The sequence below is a fragment of the Nymphaea colorata genome, chromosome 13 (assembly GCF_008831285.2).
Source record: "Nymphaea colorata isolate Beijing-Zhang1983 chromosome 13, ASM883128v2, whole genome shotgun sequence".
Classification (NCBI taxonomy): domain Eukaryota; kingdom Viridiplantae; phylum Streptophyta; class Magnoliopsida; order Nymphaeales; family Nymphaeaceae; genus Nymphaea; species Nymphaea colorata.
Genome location: NC_045150.1, coordinates 11,902,844 through 11,926,305, shown reverse-complemented (window position 1 = coordinate 11,926,305; position 23,462 = coordinate 11,902,844). Strand labels below are relative to the sequence as shown.

The 23,462-nt window shown below is 36.2% G+C and overlaps 1 protein-coding gene across 6 annotated transcripts; it reads right to left on the bottom strand.

The window, feature by feature from the left end:
• Positions 1-1,073: 1,073 nt before the first annotated feature.
• Positions 1,074-19,248, bottom strand: LOC116266919 (uncharacterized). 6 transcript variants are annotated; one of them, XM_031648414.2, is made up of 10 exons: positions 19,147-19,248; positions 17,301-17,926; positions 17,132-17,223; positions 16,948-17,025; positions 16,332-16,569; positions 10,864-10,989; positions 10,167-10,269; positions 8,730-8,871; positions 3,676-4,059; positions 1,074-1,453 (listed from the first exon to the last, which is right to left on the bottom strand). In XM_031648414.2, the coding sequence occupies exons 2-10, from the start codon at positions 17,794-17,796 to the stop codon at positions 1,241-1,243; spliced, it is 1,872 nt and encodes a 623-aa protein (XP_031504274.1). In that variant the 5' UTR covers positions 17,797-17,926; positions 19,147-19,248; the 3' UTR covers positions 1,074-1,240. The 6 variants fall into 6 exon arrangements, with proteins under 6 accessions (XP_031504274.1, XP_031504273.1, XP_049937174.1 ...); XM_031648413.1 differs by having other exon boundaries at positions 19,101-19,235; XM_050081217.1 differs by having other exon boundaries at positions 3,676-4,053; positions 19,101-19,233.
• Positions 19,249-23,462: the final 4,214 nt, after the last annotated feature.

Below are 23,462 nucleotides of genomic sequence, written 5' to 3'. Positions count from 1 at the left end.
TAAAGGAATTTCTAAAAGCACAAACATTTCAAAACAAGTTTTTCAAAAAACTTTAAGGAATTGTATGATTAGGAAAATGCATAATGTAGAAAAACCAACACCTCGGAGACCAATTCATGTGTCAAATCACCAGATATGGAACTAAATCATCAAAAAATCCAATTCATGAAACCCCTAAGAAATAAAAATCCTTAACTCCTAAAAGCATAGGCTTAAAACATAAATCAACCAACCTTTTTATTCAATTATAAAAAACAATTAATGAAAGTCAAACACCTCAAAGCTAGGATAAAACTTAACCCTGAGTTAAAGCCAAATACACAGAAGAAAAGTGAAAACCCAAAATTACGTTAAACCCATTTTAATGCTCAACCATGGACATGAAACTAAATCAACAACAAAATGTAAAACTTCACCTAAAAATAGAAAAATAACAACAATAATAACAGTTGTTGGAAACCCAAGTTCAAGACAAACCAATTCACTTAAACCTTACCGACAAGACCTGCCTAAAACTTTTAACTTCAAAACCATTATTACCCAGAACCTTAAAACTAGGAACCCGTTGACCTTTTAAACCTTGGTTTTCAAAATTTTAATCCTTAACTATTGTCATTAACATATTAAGTCTAAAATTTTAAGGTCCCGAAATCTAAAATTAAAACTTAACAAGAAATTTACAGCCCAACCGAAACCTTAATATCCAGATTCGCCTTAATGATCAAATCTTTGAAGAAACATGCATCATGCAACTTATGATAAATCGTGGTATGGTCTAATGATACAAATGGGGATGCTATGTGAATGACATCTCATTCTAAAAACATAAGTTCTGAAATCCAAATCACATTACCTTCGTGTTTGTTTTATTTTTAGGATCATGATGCTATTTAGATGTTTAAACGCTAAAAGAGCAAATTCTTTACGTGACTACCCCCAGTAAAAATGACAAGCCTGGTCAAATCTCTTACCTACATGTCAGGTCCAATCTCCTTACAATCGCGCATCAACAAGACGAAGGCGAGTCACTTAAATGATCAACACATGGAACTACCCAAATTTACATGAAAGCAGATACCAATAAGCAAAGCAGCCATTAACCAACAAAGATCTGTATTACGTGAAAGGACACAATAGGGAGGATCTTTACCTCCTCATGCTAATCTCGAACATGCCGCCAACAGATTCATAATTAAGTGCAACGAGTAACTACAAGGCAAATATACATCTCTATCCAGAGCTATTGACGCTCATTAATTTCCATGAACATTGCAATGGCAGAGTGGATTGCACTATCTCGAATGGGAACCTTCCGATAATTCAAGGAGTGAGGCCCACTCCAAACTGATCTGGCATCAACAGAGAACAAGGTCCCACACATGTGCAAGACTCCAGAGTATGGCAGATTAAGGATATCCTCAGGCGACAACGAGTCATCCTTTGCTAAAGAAACCTGCAATACAAGTCATGTGTGTATAGATCAATGTCTGCAAAATGACAACTTCATCAATGTACCAACAACATCAACTAGGTAACATAAAATGAAGACCAAGTGACCAACTTATTGAGACACATCAAATCAAAACCACAAAGAGAAAAACGCTGAGGCATTGTTTATTGAACCAGACAATGGACTTCACTTTAGGAGCCATCAGTATAAAATTCAGTGGTCATATAGCATTACAGTGAAAATCATGAGATAAATCAAATAAATACGTTATAATCCTGAATCCTAGACAATGGCATGTCTTAAGAAAAATAGTCACATAACAAGAAATGATTTTCATTCCCAGTTAGGGTACTCATCAGGTTGTGTGTATGAGAGGCCCCGCGGATTTCAGCTCCTATATATATATATATATATAAGAGACAAAGAGAGTCCTTGAATGGCGACTCTTAAAAGCTGGATGTCAGGAGACTACCCACCAAGGCTGTCTGATCTTCAATATGACATCCCAGCATTTATAGTTTCTTTTTAATAGTGCACTATTTCGAAAAGCTCGCAATATTTACAAGAAATCAAATAAAACAAAAAAAGGAAAAAAAACATGAGATTTTGAAAATCTCATCAAAAGTGAAAATCTCATGAATTTATAATGATTTTTCCCACGATTTTAATAATTTTGAATTTGTCAAGCTTTTCATGGTTTCTATTTTTTTTTTCTAAAACTTGTCGAGATTTTCCCAAGATTTACCTAAGAACTATGTTCTTAAGGCCTCGCCTAGGCATGGACTAAGCATGAGTCTACACTCGTCGCCTAAGTCCACCACTTAGGCGATGGGATATGTGTTGGCACCTAGGCTCCCCTCGGCTGGCGTAGCCCCCAGCACTCCTAGTCCATGAGAAAGTGAAAAGGCAGAGTCCTTTTCAATTAAAATATCTTAATTCAGTATATATTGTTATATACTTTATTTTGTATTGATTATGTATTGTTCTGTTGTTAATGCTGTTATATGCATACTGTTATATGTATATACTGTTAGTCACAGTCTGTTATATAGTACTGTGTTACCTCATCCTTCTTATATGTATACTTTAGTATGGTAATGTTACGTACCTATATCATGTAATATGTATTGTTAATTTGTTATACCTGTTATAAACTTTGTATCTACTATTATGTCAAATTGTATTGTAATACAATTTGTATTGTAGTATATATTATATGTATATACTGTTATGTATAGTCTGTTATACCTATTATATAGTATTGCATCAACCTATTATATGCATATAGTGTTAGCCTGTTACATAATCTGTAGTATTATGATACCAGTTATATTTATACCTTAGTTTAGTTATGTACTTATACGTATTACTATTGTGTACTTATATGTATACTATTATGTACTGTTAGTGTTTTTTATTATATTATGTCCTTAAGTATAGATTAAAGCCTTCTTCTGGATTTACATTCCTTCTTTTAGAGATTAGATTTAGTTTTTTTTGTTTCTTGTATTAGTTTACATTTAATGAGAAATGTTAAAACTTCTTCTATTGATTTTGCATATTCAGTGAAGTCAACAATTAATTTTTTAGTGTCTAAGTTGACTACGCTTGTTATATTACTACTCTCCACATTTCAAATATTAGTAATAGTTGATCAAAATAACTTGACATATTAACATAACTAAAAAAAAATTTTAAAAAATGGTTGCCTTTTTTTCCTAGGTTCACACCTAGGCCCACCTAGGCACTAGGTGTTGCCTATCACCTAAATTGTAGGTAGTGTCTGGGCACCTTTACAACATAGCCTGAGAAGAATAACTTCGCCAAAAAATACCTGAGAAAAACCTCGCTGAGATTTTCTCGAAAACGATATTTGTAATGATATATATGGATTCCTCGAGCCATCCGGATGCCCCAGCCTCTCACACACGCAGCCCGGTGCAATGGCATCTAGATGGCTAGAGGATCTCAGCTGATTTTATATATATATATATATATATATATATATATATATATATATATATATATATATATATATATATATATATTGTCTGCAGCCGCACTCACACCTGTACCTATGACATAGGTGGGCAAGAGTAATTAGGTTAGTAAAAGACACATATTATTTCCAGAACATCATGGAGATAAGCAGTAAAATAAAGAAACCATGAACTTTAACTAGTGCAAGAATATTTTCTTCCTCAACACAAGGAAAAGATAATAACCTTTTGCAGATAGTCCCCTTCTTCGTGATCCTCGCCCATCAAATCATTTTTCCTTCTCTTTGGCCTATTCATTGTATCATCTTTCTGATCTTGCAAGACAAATTCCTCTAATTTTTCCATCTGAAGTTCTCGAATGTGCTTCACTTGAACAACATCTTCAGTTGGATCACCATTACTTTCTTTTGGATTAATCCCTGCTGCAATCACTGACGAGTTATTAATGCCCCCATTCTCATCCGGGCAAGAATACTCTTCAAACTGCTGGACGTGCTTTAAATTAACCACATCATCAACGGGAGGATCAGAATTCAACTTATTCTCCAGAGATTGATCCACAGCCATCTCCTCATCACATGTGTTCTCAAAACCATCACTTTCCTGCAGCTAAAGAAATAAAGAAACAAATAAATAATGATGGAGAACAAAGCTCATGAACATTTGAGATGTCAAAGTCCTCAGATTACAGTTTACTTTTTATGTTTTTGCATAAAACTTCAATTACATGTAACTGGGATACAAAGTAGATCTTAAATTCATTTAAGAGCAAAGACCTATATTTTACAACTGTATCACATAAAGAAGGAAATAAAAGGGGTTTAAAGATGAAATAGAATGCATCAATATGGTTAGGACAAGAAAGATAGCAGTCTCACCTCATGACCATAAAAGATAAAAAGGTAGAGAAAAAAAAAGTCAACAGAAACAAAGAACAGACCACAGTGAAACTGAATCTGAGCACCCTATCCACAATTGAAACAAAAGATATAGTATATATGTGGTGTATAAGCTAGACAAGCAAAATACAGCAGAAGCCATGTTATACTACAAGCTGGTTTCCCAAGTGTAAAGAATGTGAACTAAAATGCGACATTCATGTGGAAACTAAAAACATGAGAAGAGATTAGAGAACCAGCCCGCTTCAAGCTTAACATGAGTAAGAACCATAAACTATCTTGTTAAGGCCTCGCCTATGCGTGGACTAAGCATCAGTCCACACCTATGCGACACGGACACGTACCGGCTTCGACACGCGGACACGCTTGGATACTATTATGCACTGTTAATTTTTTTATTATATATTGATTTTGCATATTCAATGCAAGTCGACAATTAATTTTTTATTGTTTAACTTGATTATGCTCGTTATATTACTACTCTCCACATTTCAAATGTTAAAAATAGTCAATCAAAATAACTTGACATATTAACACAATTAAAAAAATTTAAAAAATTGGTCGCCTTTTTGCCTAGGCTCGCCTAAGCCCACCGAGGTGCCCTGCCTGGTGCCCAGGCACTGCCTGGGTGCCTTGACAACATAGACCACAAGTACCCTCAACTACAATGCTACCCTTCTTTGGTAATAAATCAACAACCTAATCATATTGCAAATATAAATTCTTGTCAAACTGTTGCTCTTGAGCCTTTTTTAACATAGTATTATTATGTAATTTACACTTTTTGTCATTATCTTGATCATAGTCACAAATATCATTCTCGGGTTTTTAACAGCAAGATTTTTCTTGGTTTTTAAAGGCAAAGCTGTTTTTTTAAGGAAAATCTCAAAAAAAACTCAGAAGACTTTAAAAAATAAAAAATATATATAAATGAAATAAATCAGAAACTAATATGAAAACATAAATAAAAATGACATAAAAGTGACAAAAGAAATGTTTTAATCATGAAAAATAAGTTAGCTTAAGTTCAAATTTGAATCCATGATAATATCAATGCAAAAAAATAGAAAATGAAAAAATTATGAAATTAACATGATAGATATATTTTCTCATTTTTTCAAAATAACGTGATTTTTTTCCTTTTTTTCGTTTTTCTTATTTTTCACATTAATATCGTGATATCTATGACACTGATTGCGATATGAATCACTAAGATAACTGATAGCAATTTTGTTATTTAATATAATAAATCATACGCTGAGTTCTTTTCGAGTGAGAAAGAGAAACTATAGCATAGCAATGAATGACAGTGTTGCAACAATAAGAGTGTAACGTGTGAGTTTTTGGTGGGCAGGTCGGGTATAGATCAGGGTCCAAACCCGGACCCGTAGTGCACCGGGGTGAAGAGGCCTGACATAGAGGGGTCTCTCTTCGTCTCTCTATCGTTGTCTCTCTTCCATGTGTGCATCTCCCTCGGCCGGACCCTTTGTCGACCTCTCACCCATTCCCTCACTCTCGATCTCAACCTCTCTGCTCAGTCAAACCCTCTCCCTCTCAACCGGATGCCCTCTTCTATCATCAGACATCTCTCTTGATCTCTCTCTTGCTCATTCTCACGCTCTTAAGGGCTGTTTTGGATTTGGGCAGTTGAAGAAATACCTCTCTCCCCTTATACCAACAAATAGAGGGTGTTGGCGATTGATCAAGTATTTGGGCTGGTTGTCATGGACACCTACAGCAGCTAGACTCTGTAAGAAGAGCAAGCACGTCTAAAGACTCTAAACAAGCCTAATTTTACTGAATTTTTGCCTTAAGTATGAATATAATTATATTTTTAGCATGATGAGTTAATATTTGAAGCAGATAGGGAGCATGGAAGAGATTTTGATAATGTGGGGAAGGTTTAGGACTGTTTTAACGAACTTTTGATGCATGTTATCGTTGATATGAATATTACGTTGCTTGTGGCAAATGAAGATTGACAATGAAGTTCCATTAAATAACCCCACTCTCTACAAGAAGCCCATTGCACCATTAATGTACCTAAGTCTTACAAAGCCAGATACTACACGTACATTTTGCCAGTCAGTTTCAAATGCTTCTAAGTCAATTCACATGAGTGTGATTTTTCAATTGCCAAATACATAAAGGGCACCACTAATTGGTTTTCCTCCTACATCTTTCAACATTAAGTCAATGCAGTGTGCAGCACAAGGAGTTTAATACAAGTTCTTCATATTCATATCATCCATCAACACATTTCCTGCCTTTATGTAACTGGGGCCAATATCAGTATCAATTAGCACATTTTTTTTATTCTACAAAAAAATGTAGTAAAAAACTCTCTAAAGTTTCCCACTTTTATTTTGTCTGATGTTTCTACAGGCTTCCAAACATAGCACTTGAAGAGCAGTAAACCAACAAGTTTTCTAATGTTCTTACCCTTGTGATTGTCCATCCATCTAACATTACAAAGCACACTGTTCTTTATATGCTATCAAAAAATCGCTGAGTATAATTTTCTAATTACTTTGAATATGAGAAATGGTTCCTTGAACTCATAATATAATTTAGCTTCTATATCCAGGCCACTTTAATAATTGTATGGAAAATGGACAATTTCAGCATTAAATGCAATGTCAGCTTAGTAAAATCACTTGCTTATAGCTTGACATATTCTTCTTTGAAATAATTACTAAATGCTGTTGGTTTTATTGCAGTACCAATATCACCAGATATGTTACTAAATGCACACATCAAAGCACCTGATCACTTAGCTAGGGCTATCTTACAACAGCATAGGCATTGTGAGGGTTTTGAAGAAACGCCTTAAGTACTAATATAAAAAGAAGAAGAAAATGTGGATCACATTTTCCAGTTATCAAAGATAATAAGTACCCAACATCATGAGAAAAAGGAACATAAAGAATGTAGACTACTCTAGACTATCTGCACGACCACATCTGTAAATGTGAAATAGTTGAACAATCATAACTTTTAGCATATGAATTTTGTAATTACATGTAAATAACTCATTGAAGTCTACACACGTACCGAAAACATTACTAAATATTATGGTGAGACAAATTCAAAAGTTACAAATAGGAACTTTATCCATTCCTTTAGAAGGATTATATTATATGTGTTTAGATGGGAGAAATATGCCACTTGCCTACCAATAACACTACACTGAAGATTCATAACGTTGGCTGGCATTCATGAAGAACGACATTTCATAATGGTCTGGCTGCTTTCCCTATTTCATGGTATTGGAAATTCATAATGTCATCTGGTATTTATGGAGTGCCAATGTTGTAAGATGTGTAATGTAACAAAAACAGTTAGGTGTAAAGTGTAAACTACAAAGTTAGATACATTACATAATGTAACGAGAAAAATGCATGCTTAATTTTTTCAATATTAAAAATTGAGAACTTTTTTTTAAATCATAAAAAAATACAAAATAATAAGACAAATTTAAAAACATGAATTGTATAAACATTAAAAATAATAATAATAAATATATGTTACATACATCATGCACGTTTTTATTAGAAATAATCAAAACTACCACTTAAATTACTCCCAGTACTCAATTGTATCAAAACAAATAAGTTTTTTCATTATCTATGAGTCTACGACTTTCTCGTTGGAGTCTTTGGCAACTTATGGTCATATTTTCTTCTAGAACAACACAAGCTCTAACAAGAGAAAACTCTGAAAGATCTATTTTTAATGCATGAAACTTGAAAGCAGCCATAAATTTTATTTTTTTACTTTAAATGTGTAAGAATGCTTTTCACATAAAGCATAACATTTAATCTCCAGAAACTTTATGTAACTTAGAACATCTTTTTTAACATCTTTTGATGTTTTAAGGTGTAAGTTACACCCAATGTCGTATCATAATATACAATACACGGAGGTTTGTTGTTTTGTGGAGTGGGAAGGAGGTGGAGGTGTGGCTGTGGTGGGGGGTGTTCATTTCCCATTTGTGAAAACTGATAAGTAATTAATGGTTTTAAACTTCACAGGCTGATTTAACTCACTCAGAGTAACTTTGTATTCATGAACGAGTTCATTTCCTATAATCATTCTTAGGAAGCATGTAACATAATTGGTTAAGGGCCTAAGGCTATACAGCTGCCTGAGGTTACCATTTTAAATTATTGACACAAAAATTTCACTATCATTCAGGATAAGCACTTGTGCTTTGTAATGCATCAATAAGAACACCACATCACCAACCAAAAGCAAGAATTTTGCTAATAAATCTGCAGGAGAAAGCTGAAAACAATAGAAAACTCCTTATGTATCTCAAAAAGATTATTTATAACTCAATCCAATGCATACTCAATCCAATCTAGGAAATATTCCAACCTCTGGCTTGAACTCATGTAGCTGATTGGCATCATTTGTCTCAATCTGATTCTCAAGCATTAGCAGATTGACATCACGCTCATGTCGCCGGCGCCTAGCAATACAAACAGCGCATAAACAGTCTGCCTTGTGTTTGTTTATTCTACAATTTGAAGAAAGGGAAATGGTTCAATTGTGAAGAGGTCAAACTCTTCAACTGAAATACTCATAAAGCCCAATAAGGCAGAAGCTAGTGAGTTCTTGCTTGATGCTAGAGAAACTAATTGACGTCACACATGCACATTTATCATATACATTCTGATGCAATGTTGCCAGTTGAACATCATTTTGCTGGGTGTATGATACCGGGCAATATCCACCAAGCCAAATTGGGGATAAATTGTCCCACTTCATACTTTTGTACTTAAAAACAACTAGAAACTAATATCAGAACATCAGGAACACAAGAAATTGAATAAGATTTTTATCAGCACGCTAGATTTAAATGAGATGCTGCGATATTCATCAATACTAATAACCAGTGTTGTGTGTATTGTACGATACAAAGCCATATCATATGATACATACCGTATCGTTTTAAATTTACGATACGATACACCACCTATATCGCAAATAAGTGGTGTATCGTATGTGTATCACATGTATCGTGCACAGCCTGTATCATCTGATACAGCACACTACACCTCATATCGCACTATACATGTCTATTTTGAAAAATATTGGGTTAAAACTTAAAACCACCCTTTTCAAACTAATTTTTAAAACTTGCCTCCCTCTTCATTTCTGAACATATCTAATAGTTGAAGAAGGGAGAGATTGGGGCAATTTTCAAAAGGAATAATCAGTTTCACCATGAAATCGTCAATTTGAGGGCAGATTTAATGATTTATGCATGGATGATTGATTGTTGTTTAGATAAAGAGGGTTTATATCTTCTACGAAAGATGAAAATGAGAATGAGATGATAAAGATTATGAATGAAGTTGTTTTCATCTGTTCTTTTCATTAACATTGAACAATTTTGTCTTGTGATGTGATGTATAGTGTACGTAAAACTTGGTTTTTGATGTGTTCTGGATCTTATGACTTATGAGTTATTATGTGGATCATCTTATAAATTATGTTTCTTAATGTCTTAGTTCATGTTGTGTTGCTATATGATATTATGACCACTTATTAATGTTTGTGAAGTAACTTCATACCTATAATAAGCCTGTCATTATGTATAACATGTTTTTTCATTAAAAAAACATAACTTTATTTTTCTTTATTTTTATCGGATTTTTCTCTATTTTTTTCTATTTTTGAATTTTTTTAATTAAAAAAAAATTTACAATACGCATACGATACTTTAGATTAGTCTTTGTAAGATTAACCACATGGATTAGCAAGGTGAGCTTCAGGTTGGGGTTTTCACTGCTTGAGAAGAGGACTTACCCGTGATGCCTGCGTCCCTTTTGCTTACTTGAAGCGCTTTTCACCTGGCTTGTAAGTGCGCCAACCTCAACTGGGGTGCTTTCGGTCTCATGTAGATTGGAACCTAGATCACTTCAAGTTAGAAGGGGGAAAAAGATGATGCTTGACTGCAAAAATATTGTGTTTTATGTGTGTATGTAGCTTGTAATATGCATTAATTGACTCATAGACTTACTATGCCAGCCAAGTTATGATTTTATAGAGTGCCTTAGATGCATCCCATTATTTTTCGAAGTTTAAAGAAAAAATCATTATGACCCATTTCTACTATAACCTATTCATGCTCCACTTGCTTCATGATCACATTTTACGGACATTATAGTTCTTCTTTTCCTTTTTGCTTGTGTCAATGATTGTATTTCCAGTGTTTCAGCAACTTAAAAACAGTTGCTGTCTGTTTTTCCTATTCTCGTATCAAACCATGTGGCACCAAGGGTCTGAAAGAACACGTTGTGCATCAATGTCCCATAATACAATATCAGAGTACTGAGTCTACTCTGACAGGAATACAAATATAGCTTCACATTAATTAATAATAACACCTAATAGTCTCTGACTTTAATAAATCTCATACAAAAATTCCTTCCCGTGATGAACAACATAAAGACCACCATAAATAAGGTTTTACTTGTCCCAAAAAGTATTAGCCTCACTGTACCAGTTGGGCTTTCTTGTAAGCTATGACTTGCAGCAGATGACGTCACAGGCAGGTCTAGCACATCACTTCTTCTTCCATATGCTTCTTCAGAAATGTTGGCTTTTGGATTATCACCTTGTCGCACATCTTCAAATAAACCAGTATCTTGATCAATGTCTTGCCATAGAAGCAGTACTTTCAGATAAAAAATTTAGGCAACTACAATCATACAATGTACAGCTCCTATTCCCCTTAAAGCATGCCTAAGATATGGTTTAAGTTATAACTTTTAACCAATCAGAATTCTAGAAGGAAATAACAATTTTCAGAATAAACACAAGCTTCAGTATTCCATTTTTTCCAGAACCGTATGTTGATCACTGGCAAATTATCTACCTACGAAAGAAGAACCTTTTAAGGTCAATATTTATGTCCCTTGACCAGATAAAATAGATGAGTAACCAAAGCAATAATACATTCATCCACAACTTCATTTAGTATCATAGTTGCTACTTGCTGGATGCATTCTTACAATATAGACTGCAAAGAAGTTGAAGTTTATTAAGGTTCCCCATGTTAAGTATACCAAGAAGATAACAGAGACCAAGATTTCACTTGAAATGAAGATAACCAGAAGCAGTTAAATAAACGGTTGGAGAACATTTATCTAAACTAAAGAGAAGAAGGGAACCAACTTAGTGAATTACAGAAGTTTCATGAGTTCAATGATAAAAGCTCACATTGCTTTTTCTCTAATTGCTTTTTCTCTAATTTTAGAACTTTCTACTCCAGCTGTTGGTCTTTATATGCTCCCTTCAATCAGTTTTCCTTTTCTCGGATTAATTTTAGCTTATGCTTCCTTCTAGAGTTGATTAATGTGGCCCAGGAGCTATTGCATTCCTAAGGATAACAAAATATGAAACATGAGAATTTACAAGAACTACTCGAAGCCACCTTATATGTAACGCTCGTTATTTTTTTTGGGCAGGTCGGGTCGGGACCCAGACCCGGACCCGCAGCTTACCCGCGGGAGAGCCTGACGAGGGCTGTTCTCCCTCGTCCTCATCTCGCTCTCCCCCTTTTCGTTGCCGTTCTTGCCGCTAGGGAGATCCACGCAGAGAAGAAAAAGAAGAAGATGGGGGAGGTGCCGGCGGCGAGCGGCGACGACGGCGGCTGAGGCGGCGGCGCTTGGGTAAAACTCTCTCCCTCTCTCGTTCTTTGTTTCCCTTCTCCGCCACTCTCATGTTCCTTTGCCCTCCCTACCGAATGCTCTCTCTCTTCCTCTCCCTCGCCCCTCTCTTTCCCCCTTTCCGATAGCCCTCTCCCGCATGGTCCCTCTCCTTACTCTCCCACCGACTCGCTCTTCTCTCTCGTCCTCTCCCCTCACTGCCCTTCTTCCCTTTTTCTGTCCGAACCTCTCTCTCTTTGTCTTCCCTTGCCTCACGTACCCTAAGTGAGCTCGTTCTCCCCATTTCTTTTCTAATTGTTTTTCCCCTTATCCCAATCGAGCACTCCCTCACAGTTTTCAGCTTTGTTTGTTAGGATTCCAGCTTGAGAAACGTGTTTTTTCCCTCCTAGCAGCGAGTAGGCAGTGTTGGTGGTGGAGGTTTAGCACGATTTTTGCCGTTCGGGGACCGATTGATCGCTTGAGGTGACTGTCGGAGGCATTGCAGCAGTTCAGATTCTTGATTTAGGGTGAGCGGGACCTAATCAAGCCCAAATTATTGAATATTATCTTTTAGAGCATGTATAATTATTGTTTGTGCATGCTAGGGCTTAGAATTGATGTTTTGGGATGCATGTTAACGATTTTGCTTTTGGGGAAAATGTAGGGTTATGATGGAGAAGCGATGATTCATGTGTTTGTTGATCGTTTAAACATGATGGATTAATTTTCGAAGCATTAGGGAAGCATGGTAGAGATTGTGAGGTTGTGGGGAAGATTTAGAACTGTCTTAGGGAGTGTAGCGCAGACTTCTGTGAACGGGTGTATCATGAAGTTAATTAGAGAAAATATACGTATTTGGATGTGACTTTGGGGTTGATGTCTTAATTAAAGAACGTTATTGAGGAAGGAATTAGTGATGAATTGATTGATGGTTGAGGGATTTGATATTTCGAGGCAACGTCAAGACGTATAGGAGGAGGCCTATTGGAGAGCTTGTTGGTCGACACTACCTGTCGACACCCTCTTGAGGCGACGACACGTGCCTCAAGGATTTTATTTTGTATTTGTTCGTTTTTGTGTAGGTATCTAGTAGAAACCTTATTCTTGTTTATGTTTGCAGGTGCACCGGGCATATCCCGTCAACCTTGAGTTCGAAGCTTGAGGCATTTTGAAGAATTTGGTGAGCACGCCACAGGTATGGCGACATTCCAGGCAAATCTCTGCCTGGGGCAAATGTGTGATTGTGTGCTCCTAGGATCAAGGGATCCTAGGATTGTGATGTTAATTGATTGACTGCTTTGTGAATGAGTATATGTATGTTGCTTATATGATATGAATGGGTCAGAAAGATTATTAGTCATTTGTTTTGAAAATGTTACGCATTGGCATGTGCATGCTAAAATTGATATCTGTTTAGGACAGATGAGGCGGGGTATCGAGTCGAGTGTCTCCTCGACCCCAATTATGCATTAGAAAGCATCATAGAATGATAACTGCATAGTACAGCTACGAGCCAACCGCAGATCGAGACTACTCTCTGTGGATTGGCTAAGTTTTTCAAAGGATTGATGTGAGGATTGATGTGATGATTGATATGAATGTGTACGTTGTTGCATATGCATTGCCATGGGCAACGATGCAAATGGATGAAATAGAGGGTAGTTGTACCCGTACTGTATGACGGCTAGCAATGACTGTTACTGTATGTATAGACCTCGTGTAGAGGCATTGGGAGGTGTAAGTGCACTCGTAGGGTGTATTAACCTCATGTGCTAGCCAGTCATCTTGTGAATGAATAATGATAATGATAAAAAAAAACGAAATGATAAGAGATGAGAGGCCAGTGGGATGTGGCTGTGTGTTTGGGAGACGTCACGTTCTCGCTACTGGTCTCGCCTGTCAGAGCGCAGGCGGTGCAAGGCCCCAGGGTTCTGTTGTGTGTTGTGCTTGGAGCGTTGGGCTCCCGCCTTCCCAACCTGGGTGTCATAGGGAAGGCTGAGTATCTCACCTTGGACTTTACACATCCAGGGATGAGTGCTCTACTGCTGCAGCGGGTAAAATGAATTCATACTGTTATGGGCCACCACGGGGGTTATCTCTCGACTGTAGGCCGCCCGCGGTGTGCACGTGCCTGTGTTGCACCCACAGGAACTGTTAATGCACTAAAGTTAATGAAAATGTAATGTGTATGATAGAATGCATGTGACTGACGTATATATGAATGATATGAATGCAAGTGTTATGTTTGAGCATGCTTCGCATGTGACTGATGTTGTGTTAGTGTGGCCATCAAGTGGCTTTTCCGTGTCGTACTCTGACACGACATGACAATAGATGGGTTGATATTTGATCTTTTATTTGAGCCTTACTTGAGAGGGTTTGGCATTTTCCTGGCTTGTTGTCATACTGCGAAGGCTGAGCCTTCAGTTGTTTTCTTTTTCAGGTTTTGGCGGACCCGGTGCAACAGGTTGAGCAGATGGCTTCACTCACGTCCTACTGGGGAGGTTTTGGGATTGTCGTTTGTAGTGCCGGCGCGTCATGTTTTGGTTTATTGATGTCTTCTTTTTGTTAGGCATCAATGTTATGATTTTGGGGCATTTTGGTCATGCACATAGATGTGAATTTGTATGAAACAAAATGGTTATATAAATGAAAGTTCACCCCATTGTTTTGAATTGTTTGGCTCATCGTCTTTTTGAATTGTTGGGTAGTCACACCTCGATGCTTTATGTTTAGAAAAAAAAAAAAGGTTTGAGGGTTAAAAGGTCGGGGTGTGACATTATAAGCTGATCAGATAACTTCAATGCTTCCACATCAAAGATTCAAAAATACCTTTATAAACTAAAAAGCCAAAGGTCTAAAGCCATGAATTCACCTTTTTGAAAAGTTACCTTTGAGGTGGCAACACATGCACTGTTCAACTTGATTGGCTGGGAGAAGTAATTTTCATGAATTCTCAAATTTTCTGAGTCACATATTTCACCAAACCCTATATCATAGTCACAAATAACGTTTTGGAGTTTTAAATGGCAAGGTTTTTCTCCAGTATAATACAGCAAATTTGAAAAAAAGGGTAACATTTGGTGAATTTTAAAAATTAAAAAAAAAATAAAAATGAGGAAAAATAAAATAAGTGAGAGACTAATAATAAAAACATCAAAAAATAAGTACATTTGCAACAATATAAAATATAAAATGAAAAAACTGTTCGGCATTAAAAACATGAATAAAAGGAAAAAACGTGTTAAAAACACATTTTTTTCAGTTTTAACGTTTTTTTAAAAAAACGCATTTCGTTTTAGTTTTAAACGGCAATTTATGTATCGTGTTTTTCTCAAAAAAAATGTGTCTTTTGGGACACTGCCCTATATAATGAAAAAATAAACTGTGCCCATTATAACTACTCACTTTTGAGCCATCTTTGAAACTCAAAGCTTTCCCTTCCTTGAACAAAGGAAGTAGCTGCAATAGACAGTTTAGTTTGTAACTTCGTAATACATGAAATGAAAATATTTTATTTTATTGCTAATCAGTTTTTTTTTTTACTTGCATGCTTTTTCTCTTAAAATTTATCCTTGTCTCTCTTAAAATGTTTAAAAAAACATCACTCATAATTATTTCATAAAAATTGTCTCTAAAATTTAAGCTTTAAAGTGATTTTCATGCCTATTTGTGTCCAGTACGTCTGTTCCTAAGCCACTCTTCCTGATGCCTTCCTAAACCTCAAGAAGATTAAAAGAAAATAGGAAAAGAATTATTTTCCTGCCTAGTGCAAGAGTACATCAATCTTGTTCAAAGTACTCCCTCATGTTGAAACAGCAAAAGAGTTTCATCTATGAGCATTCACTTCTTGTAATACATAGACATATAATCATGTGCAGAGCATTCCATCAGGCTATGACACTGGTTCTTTCTATTATAATCTATGAACTTTTAGCAGAAAATAGATTTGAAAATGTTCATAATATTGATATACAACATACCGCACAGCTAAATAATGGGAATATAACATGTACCTACTGGAGATAATCCATCACCATTGCATCTAAGGAATTAACTAACCAGAAAGTAACTTCTCACAGCAATATTTCTGCAGATCAAATATTCATTTGACAGGGATAGGTTTGCCAGCATTTCTCATAAACAAATTACAGATCATAAAGCACAAGCAAAACTTTTTATAAAGACAAGGCAAGACAGATGACAGAAAAGCAAAGGGATACTGATAAAAGAGTAGACAAGCATGGTTAACCATGAAAGCTAAGCGCATTAAATGAATGGAAATTTGAAAAGAACGGGAACTTAATATCACAAAGCTTACCATTGCTTTTTTTTGGACTGTATAAGCCAGCAGCTGTCCAATATTTTGCAAAATTCTTTTTCACCCGCTTCATGAGATCTAATATGTAATCACCTTTATTGTTATACTTATAGCAATTTCCCCATATGTATTGCACATCCTTGTACACATCTTCTGAATTCATATATTTCTTTCCAAATTCAAGTTCAGCACATATGGTGCCGAAGTCCATTGGAGTGTCAATAATATCAAAGTAATCCTAGAGCAATCATCAATTTATGAGATCAGCAACTGAACATGAATCCAGATAAAAGAAAGATACATGTTTAAGAAAACATGCAGACATTCCACCAAGTCAAACCAATGCAAACTAAGGATGGGAAAAAAACAAAAGAAAAGTTTCACTTGGATTATTGTCTCACAAGGTTTAGGAGCAGCAAGTTTCCTGATGGCCTCACCAACATGTTCTCCGTTATTTTCAGTTATCACATAATACTTGAAGATATTTCAGAAAGAAAGGACCACAAGAAAAGCTCTTGGCATAGGAAACAAACCTAAATTATAAAATAACATGATGGACCAACAGGCATATATGCCAGCAACAAAAATGAGAAGGTGCAGCTCATTGAATACATACAGGGATTCCCAATGCAACAGGATTAACTGGAGTATTGAAAGGCTGTGCTGCATCCATCTTCATAATTTTCTTAATCACCTGCAATGAAAGACAATAAGATACCAAATACAAAAAAAAATCTAGTGATACTGCCTAAATGTTTAAAAGATGAGATTAGTAGTGGAATGCCACTTATGTAAACTACCCCAAGAGCAGCAGTCAACTCCCTTTCATTGTACCGAGGGTCTTTACAAATCTCCCGCAGATTAGTTTGGTCTGCCACTGGATGCGGTTCACCTGTCAATGTCGCATCTATGACATGACAATTTTCTGGAAGAAACCACTACGAGCTACTGGAGGAAACTTTGTAATACCTCTGTGTTTATCGGGAAATGAAGCACTTGATGTACCAGAACTCCTTGACGACTTGATCTTTATGCTACCAAATTTTTTTGAGGACTTCCCAGAGACAGTCTCCGACTCAGACAAAGGATTAGTTCCATCTTCAAGTCTCTCATTAGGTAAAATATCCCCATGCAAAGAGACCGTTGGACTGTTCTGAACTGCTTCTTGAATGAGACCAATGGATTTTGATGATTTAAGCTTCACCCTCACACGCCCATATCCTGGTCTTTCTGGTGCCTTTTCCTTGATGTCCTCCAAGCCATGGTGTCTATCACTGCTTATTTCACCAGCTCCTAGAAATGGTGATCCACTTTCACTTCGAGAATTCAAGGCTCCTTCACTATTGACACATGTATCATCAGCAACAGACTCGTCTTCTTTTGCAGCAACAATGGAGAATGGTGCTTTGTTTTCAATAACAGATGACTTTTTGTGCTTGGTTTTCAATCCTCTTTTACGCTTCATGCTTTTGTATGAAACAAGCTGCTGAACTTATTTGAGGAGAATATGTCTCTTCTTTTCGCAAATGCTCCACATACTAGACCATCAGTACAAAATCAAATCCATCTCTTCTTCAAGTTGATCCTCTCCAAAGCTGAAGATTACACCATCAAGCGTCACAAAATTTCACACTGAAGTAATGGAAGATAGTAAAAACAAACAAATTTTAACATAACCACAATCAGTTGTGATAATTAAAGAGCTAAAATCCAAATTTAACCAGAGGTAACCCCAGCTAAGTTACCAAAAACAACAAATAAAAAAGTACAAAGAGTAGTCCCATAGATGAGCTGTTTTGTAACTTAAAGAGAAAGGGCATCTTCTGCTATAACAACGAGAAGCTGGTACACAATACTCAATCCACCCAAAAAAACAAAATCGGAAATGCACTATAATAGGATGCATTTGGAGAAAACATCTCGGATGTCTGTCACCCCTAAGAAGAAGATTGCCTTCTGATAAATCCATAGCAGATAACATATGAGAGATTATATGAATACATAAGGCTTTACAATCACCTACTCTGAGACACGGATCAAGAAGCTTGATAAAAAAAAATGCAACTCCACATAATAATCCAAGAGGTTTATAGTTAATCTGGTAAAAGTCAGTCGACCAAATAACGGTTCTCCAAGTTTATTTCTATGTGAAAATGATCTCCCCAAAAAAAGAACAATCAAATATAGCATGCCCTAAATATCTAATTAATAAAATAACATACGCTCTTTGCTGTGAGGTCCAATATCATGGGCCCAAGGTTGAAGAATCAAAATAATGCAATCGCTTGATTTGTTTAAACATGTACCACCAAGCATGAGAAACCAAAAAAATAGTAACAAAAGTAGCTAACAACAAGCAAAAATGCTCCTTGATATCAGCAAACGGGCGGCACGGTAGTATGACAAATCAAAATTCATGCGAGTCTTTAAGTTGAGCCTGTTCAATCTTGCAAAGCAAGAGAACATGGAGTTCATATCATTCTGAGAAATAAAAACAGAGAGGCGGAAGGCAAAAATTAAAAAAACGAGCAAAAGGACCAAGATGAAATAGGGGGTGGAAGAAAAAGTGGCTAAAGAAGAGGAAAAAGAAAGGAAGATAGAAAAATAAGAAAAGAATGAACAAAATAAAGGAAGGAAGGAAAAAAAAGCATAATAAGAACAAGACCAAGACCAGGAAGTAGTAGAAGGAGGGAAAATGAGAGGAGGAAGGGGAAAGACGTATCAAGTGGAGAAAAAACAGGGAGAAACGGAAAGAAAAAGATAACACACCTATAACTGGCCGAAAATTTTGCCTGACATTGGCGAAAAATCTCACCGGGAGCAGAACCGTCCACCGGAGGAGGACGAAGAAGGCAGACAGCACCGAGGGAAAGAGCGGGAGCGGGATCGCGAATCGGGCGGCCTACCCCCTTTCTTCAGATAAATTTATTTTCCTTTTACAAATTACGAATTTTACAACGACACGCTCAAATTTCGAGACTATAAACAATACACGCCCATACATTCCAATTTTTACTGATCACCTCCCATATTAGTAAATATCCGGCAACTAAAAACTTTAACCAGTATAGGAAAACATCGTTTTACTTTTAACTAGGGCAGTACATTTGTTACTTATGTACCGCGTTTGATTGACTAGACCAAGTATCACTTCACTAAAAAGAAAAGGTGTCTGGCCCATACAGAGGTCCAAGACACCAAACAATTTATCGTCGGATAAACTTTCCCATCATTCATGAATGGTCTTTTCGATAGCTAGACAAGTGGTCTTAGATAACATCTATCATAGATGATCTTACTTAGGTTTGTCAGATAGTTTGGTTGTTTTTTTACACCCCATGAGGTTTGGTGTAGCTGGTTAAAACCATAGTTCATGGGACGCTAGTTTCTTGTTGGATTCTTATCAGTGTCAACTTCCTCTACTAAAAGCCAAAGTAGCCCTAGACCCTAGGGCAAGGAAAAAAATGAGAAGTCTATGATTCTTGTTGCATAAAGCGAAGACCTAAGTCAATACAATAAATGATGCAATGACTATTGTAGGTTGGCATGCATGACATGTAAAGTAACCCATTGCAAGAGATCAAACAATACCTCGAGGGTTGGTAGTGTACTAGGCGGCAAGATGGTCCAACTTATCTAAGGGCTCAGGTTCAAGTATTGGAGTGGTCACTGTCCCGTATCAGTGCACTTAAAGCATACTCTGAATGAACCATTCACCCTTTAAAAAAAAAAGGATCAAACGATACTATTTTGCTTGAATACGAAAGGACTGTAGGAGCGGCCAGGCACACTTGGGTGTTTGACTTGGACATGGAAGAGACATCCAAATGTGCTGGAACAATACGACCTTGAAACAGTGCAATTGGAGACCACTAAGTTCTAAAATTAAATTGAGTCTTCTTTGAGGTCAGGGAATGGCGCTGGACGCTAGAACCGAAGAACTAAAGGAGGAAGAAAGAAGAAGCAGGCGTGTGATAATAAACGGCTCTCATGTACCATGGTAAACTTAACTCATGTTTGATAGAGTGAGGATACTTTTCCCCCAGCCCACTAAATACGATCTTAAGAACATTATCCAATGTAGCAGAAGAAGGTTGCTTGATAGCCTCGTCCAATATGATCTCTCTCTTTTGAATTAGTTCTTTAAAATCTCAATGGTTGTTTGATTGTGTTTCTAATTTTTATTGGAGAGCTATTATTGTTGGGCACTTTGTACGTTCTTAAACTCGAACAGCTGCCATTTTCATCTCCTTCCTCCTCCGACCATCATATTTGCCAGAAGTTCGACACTATGGTAGCATGAGAGTCTTAATCTGAACATAGAACAATCTAACAAGAAATCAAGTGAATGACATTTAACTTGAATTAGAACCTTACTTGATTATATATGATCTTACATGCCGCTGCTTCTTCTAACTTGACAAAGAACATGGAGCTATGTTTGACAGCATCCAAGGCTGATTCCAAATCTATGCTGGGCTAAATCCGCAGCTTGAACAAGCAGTAGATTTCTCAATTGGGGATCTCAAATCTGTGTCACTTTATAAAATCCATGGATTTGTAGTCTAGTGGGAGAGAGGGCTGACCACACATACAAGGTTTGGAGACATGTGGTGGCCTCGGATCTGAAATTCAAAGCTATCAAAAACAGTATTAGGGTCTACAACAATGTTTAAAACCTTTTTTCTCATGTATGACTTCATTGTGTTCACCAACATTGTAGGTACCAAATTAGCTGCAAACCCTTTGTCACAAGTACATGCATAGCAACCACATTGGACAAATGCGTTTAGCACATTGATTGTCTAGATAAACTTTGATTGAATGGATCATTTTTTTTCTGCTAGCATTTAAGGGCTGTGATATAGCTTCAGGTTTGATATCCGAGGTGATTTAAGATCATTGGGAATCTCGGATCTACGGATTTAATGACAGACCTCCCTCCTAGCTAACCTGAAATTTGAGTTTTGGCCGTAAACTAAGGATCTGAAGCCCTCTTTTCCACATGGTGGCACAATCTGGTGTTTGTTTAAACATGAGGGTAGTGGAGCAAGCGATGGGAAGGAGACCATCTTCTGGTTTGGTTATCATGAGTGTCAACCTCCTTTACAAGCCGAAGAAGGTATAAACCCTTGGGAGAAGGTTGATAGCCTCAATGTTGTATACCATTGTTTGCAACTACCACCAACTATTTGGCCCTACCCAAATCTGAGGTTGAACTGTTTGGCCTGCCCCTGAAAAAAAATCCTAGCTCTGCCCCTGATTGTTTGAGCAACAAAGTATCTAGAACCAAGGAAAGTAACCAGCTTAAGAACATGAACATGTAGGTGAATGTTGATTTTTATCTAAAAGCCAATGAACCTTTAGCTTTTTGAAACTTAAATGGATCATTATCACTTTAGCGCAACCGCCATTATTGAAGCTACCAACCAGTCACCAACAAACTGCTTGCAACTACCATCAACTGTACATGGCCAGCCCTACCACTATAATTGCACTCTAGTTCTATCTATTTGTTCCTTTCTATCTTAGATAAAGATGCCGTTTAAAGACTTTCTTTATCATAAATTGAATTATGTGTAAACATTTCCCTATAAATTGTGCTTTTATTTGTCAACGTATACAACAAAACGATAGTACTTCTTTATAGCGTCATGTCATCTACATGCTCTGAATGTAATTTTCCTTTTTTGTTCTTTTTATGGAAAAGGATATGCGATTCTTGCCTACGTTCTGCAACAAGGCATGCTTTAACTGATTTTGCAAACTTAGATGATCTCAATGCCAATTTCAATATAAAAAAAATCACGATACATTGAAAAAAATGCCAAAAAAAGCATAAAATTGTTTTTTTTTTTTTGTTTCCTGAAGTCCTTAATATATTTTAAAAATTGGAGGTTTTCTTTAACATGTCAACATTTTATCAACGTTTTGCAAGAAAATAGTATAAAACTTACTGTTTATCATTTTTTAGATTTTCAAACTTTTGAATTTCAAGTCAACCCTACATGATTATTGCCCAAGAAAAACCCAGAAATGATATTTTCGACAATGTGATAAAATGTGGCCATGAATGGGCTTGTATAAGAATTAATTAGGGGCAGCTGGTGAAAACCTTAAGTGGTCATTTGGCAGTAGAAATATTTGTGAGCGTCTCATGCACATGCCTCAAAGATTAAACAAATTTATTAAATATTAATTATAATGATTCATGAATCTGCCTTGATCTTTAGGTGAGCCCTCACAAAATACCTTTATTAAAATAGTTTGGTAGGAATATTTTGTTACTGTCTTATGAATGTGTTCCAAAGTTGGGACAAGTTCATTGAACAATTCATGGAACAATAGTTTTGATGTTCCATAAATTGTCTATAATCTTTTCAGTATATTCAAGAGACAATCACAAAATGTATGTTTTGTCCGACAATCCCTAAAAGGTAGTTTCGAAACAATAACAATATATTATTATTTCATGCTTTGGTCCAAAAAAGTCATGGAGCACTTTAAAAGTGTCTAATAGATTGTTTCTAAACGGCCCCTAAAGTGTTGTTTAACAGCGAAGACACACAGCGAGTGCCAAACAAACATTCATGACCCACTTTTTAGAACATATTCATGGCACATTAACAAAGTGCTGAAGGACCCTAAGAATCCATTTGGCGAACAAAATAATTGATAATTGTTCTATGAATTTGAGGTAGATACATAAATCACCATTTAATGTGTTCCATACAATATCATTGGACCATTCCGTTTAAACCTTTAAAGGTTGTTTGGAGTTCCACTCTCAAGGTGCACCTCCTGTTGTACAAGGCTAAGGCAAGAAAAATTTGTGGCAATAAAAAATTTTATCAACGAGAAGGACATGACATTATCAGTACGTGTTTGGTAAGAAAACAAAGTTTCAAAAAATCTATATGCGTCCAAGAAATATGGCCATCATGGATGTTTTTTTATTTTTCTTTAAATCCAACAATCAAACACATACATAATCACAGCATGTGTTTTAAAAGAAGAGGATAATGTTCTTGAAGTAGGTATTTTACTAACATGTGTTTCAAGAACACAATGGCTTTCTTACCAAACACCCTCTAATGTATTTTATTTCAAAAAACCGATTTGAAAAGAAAC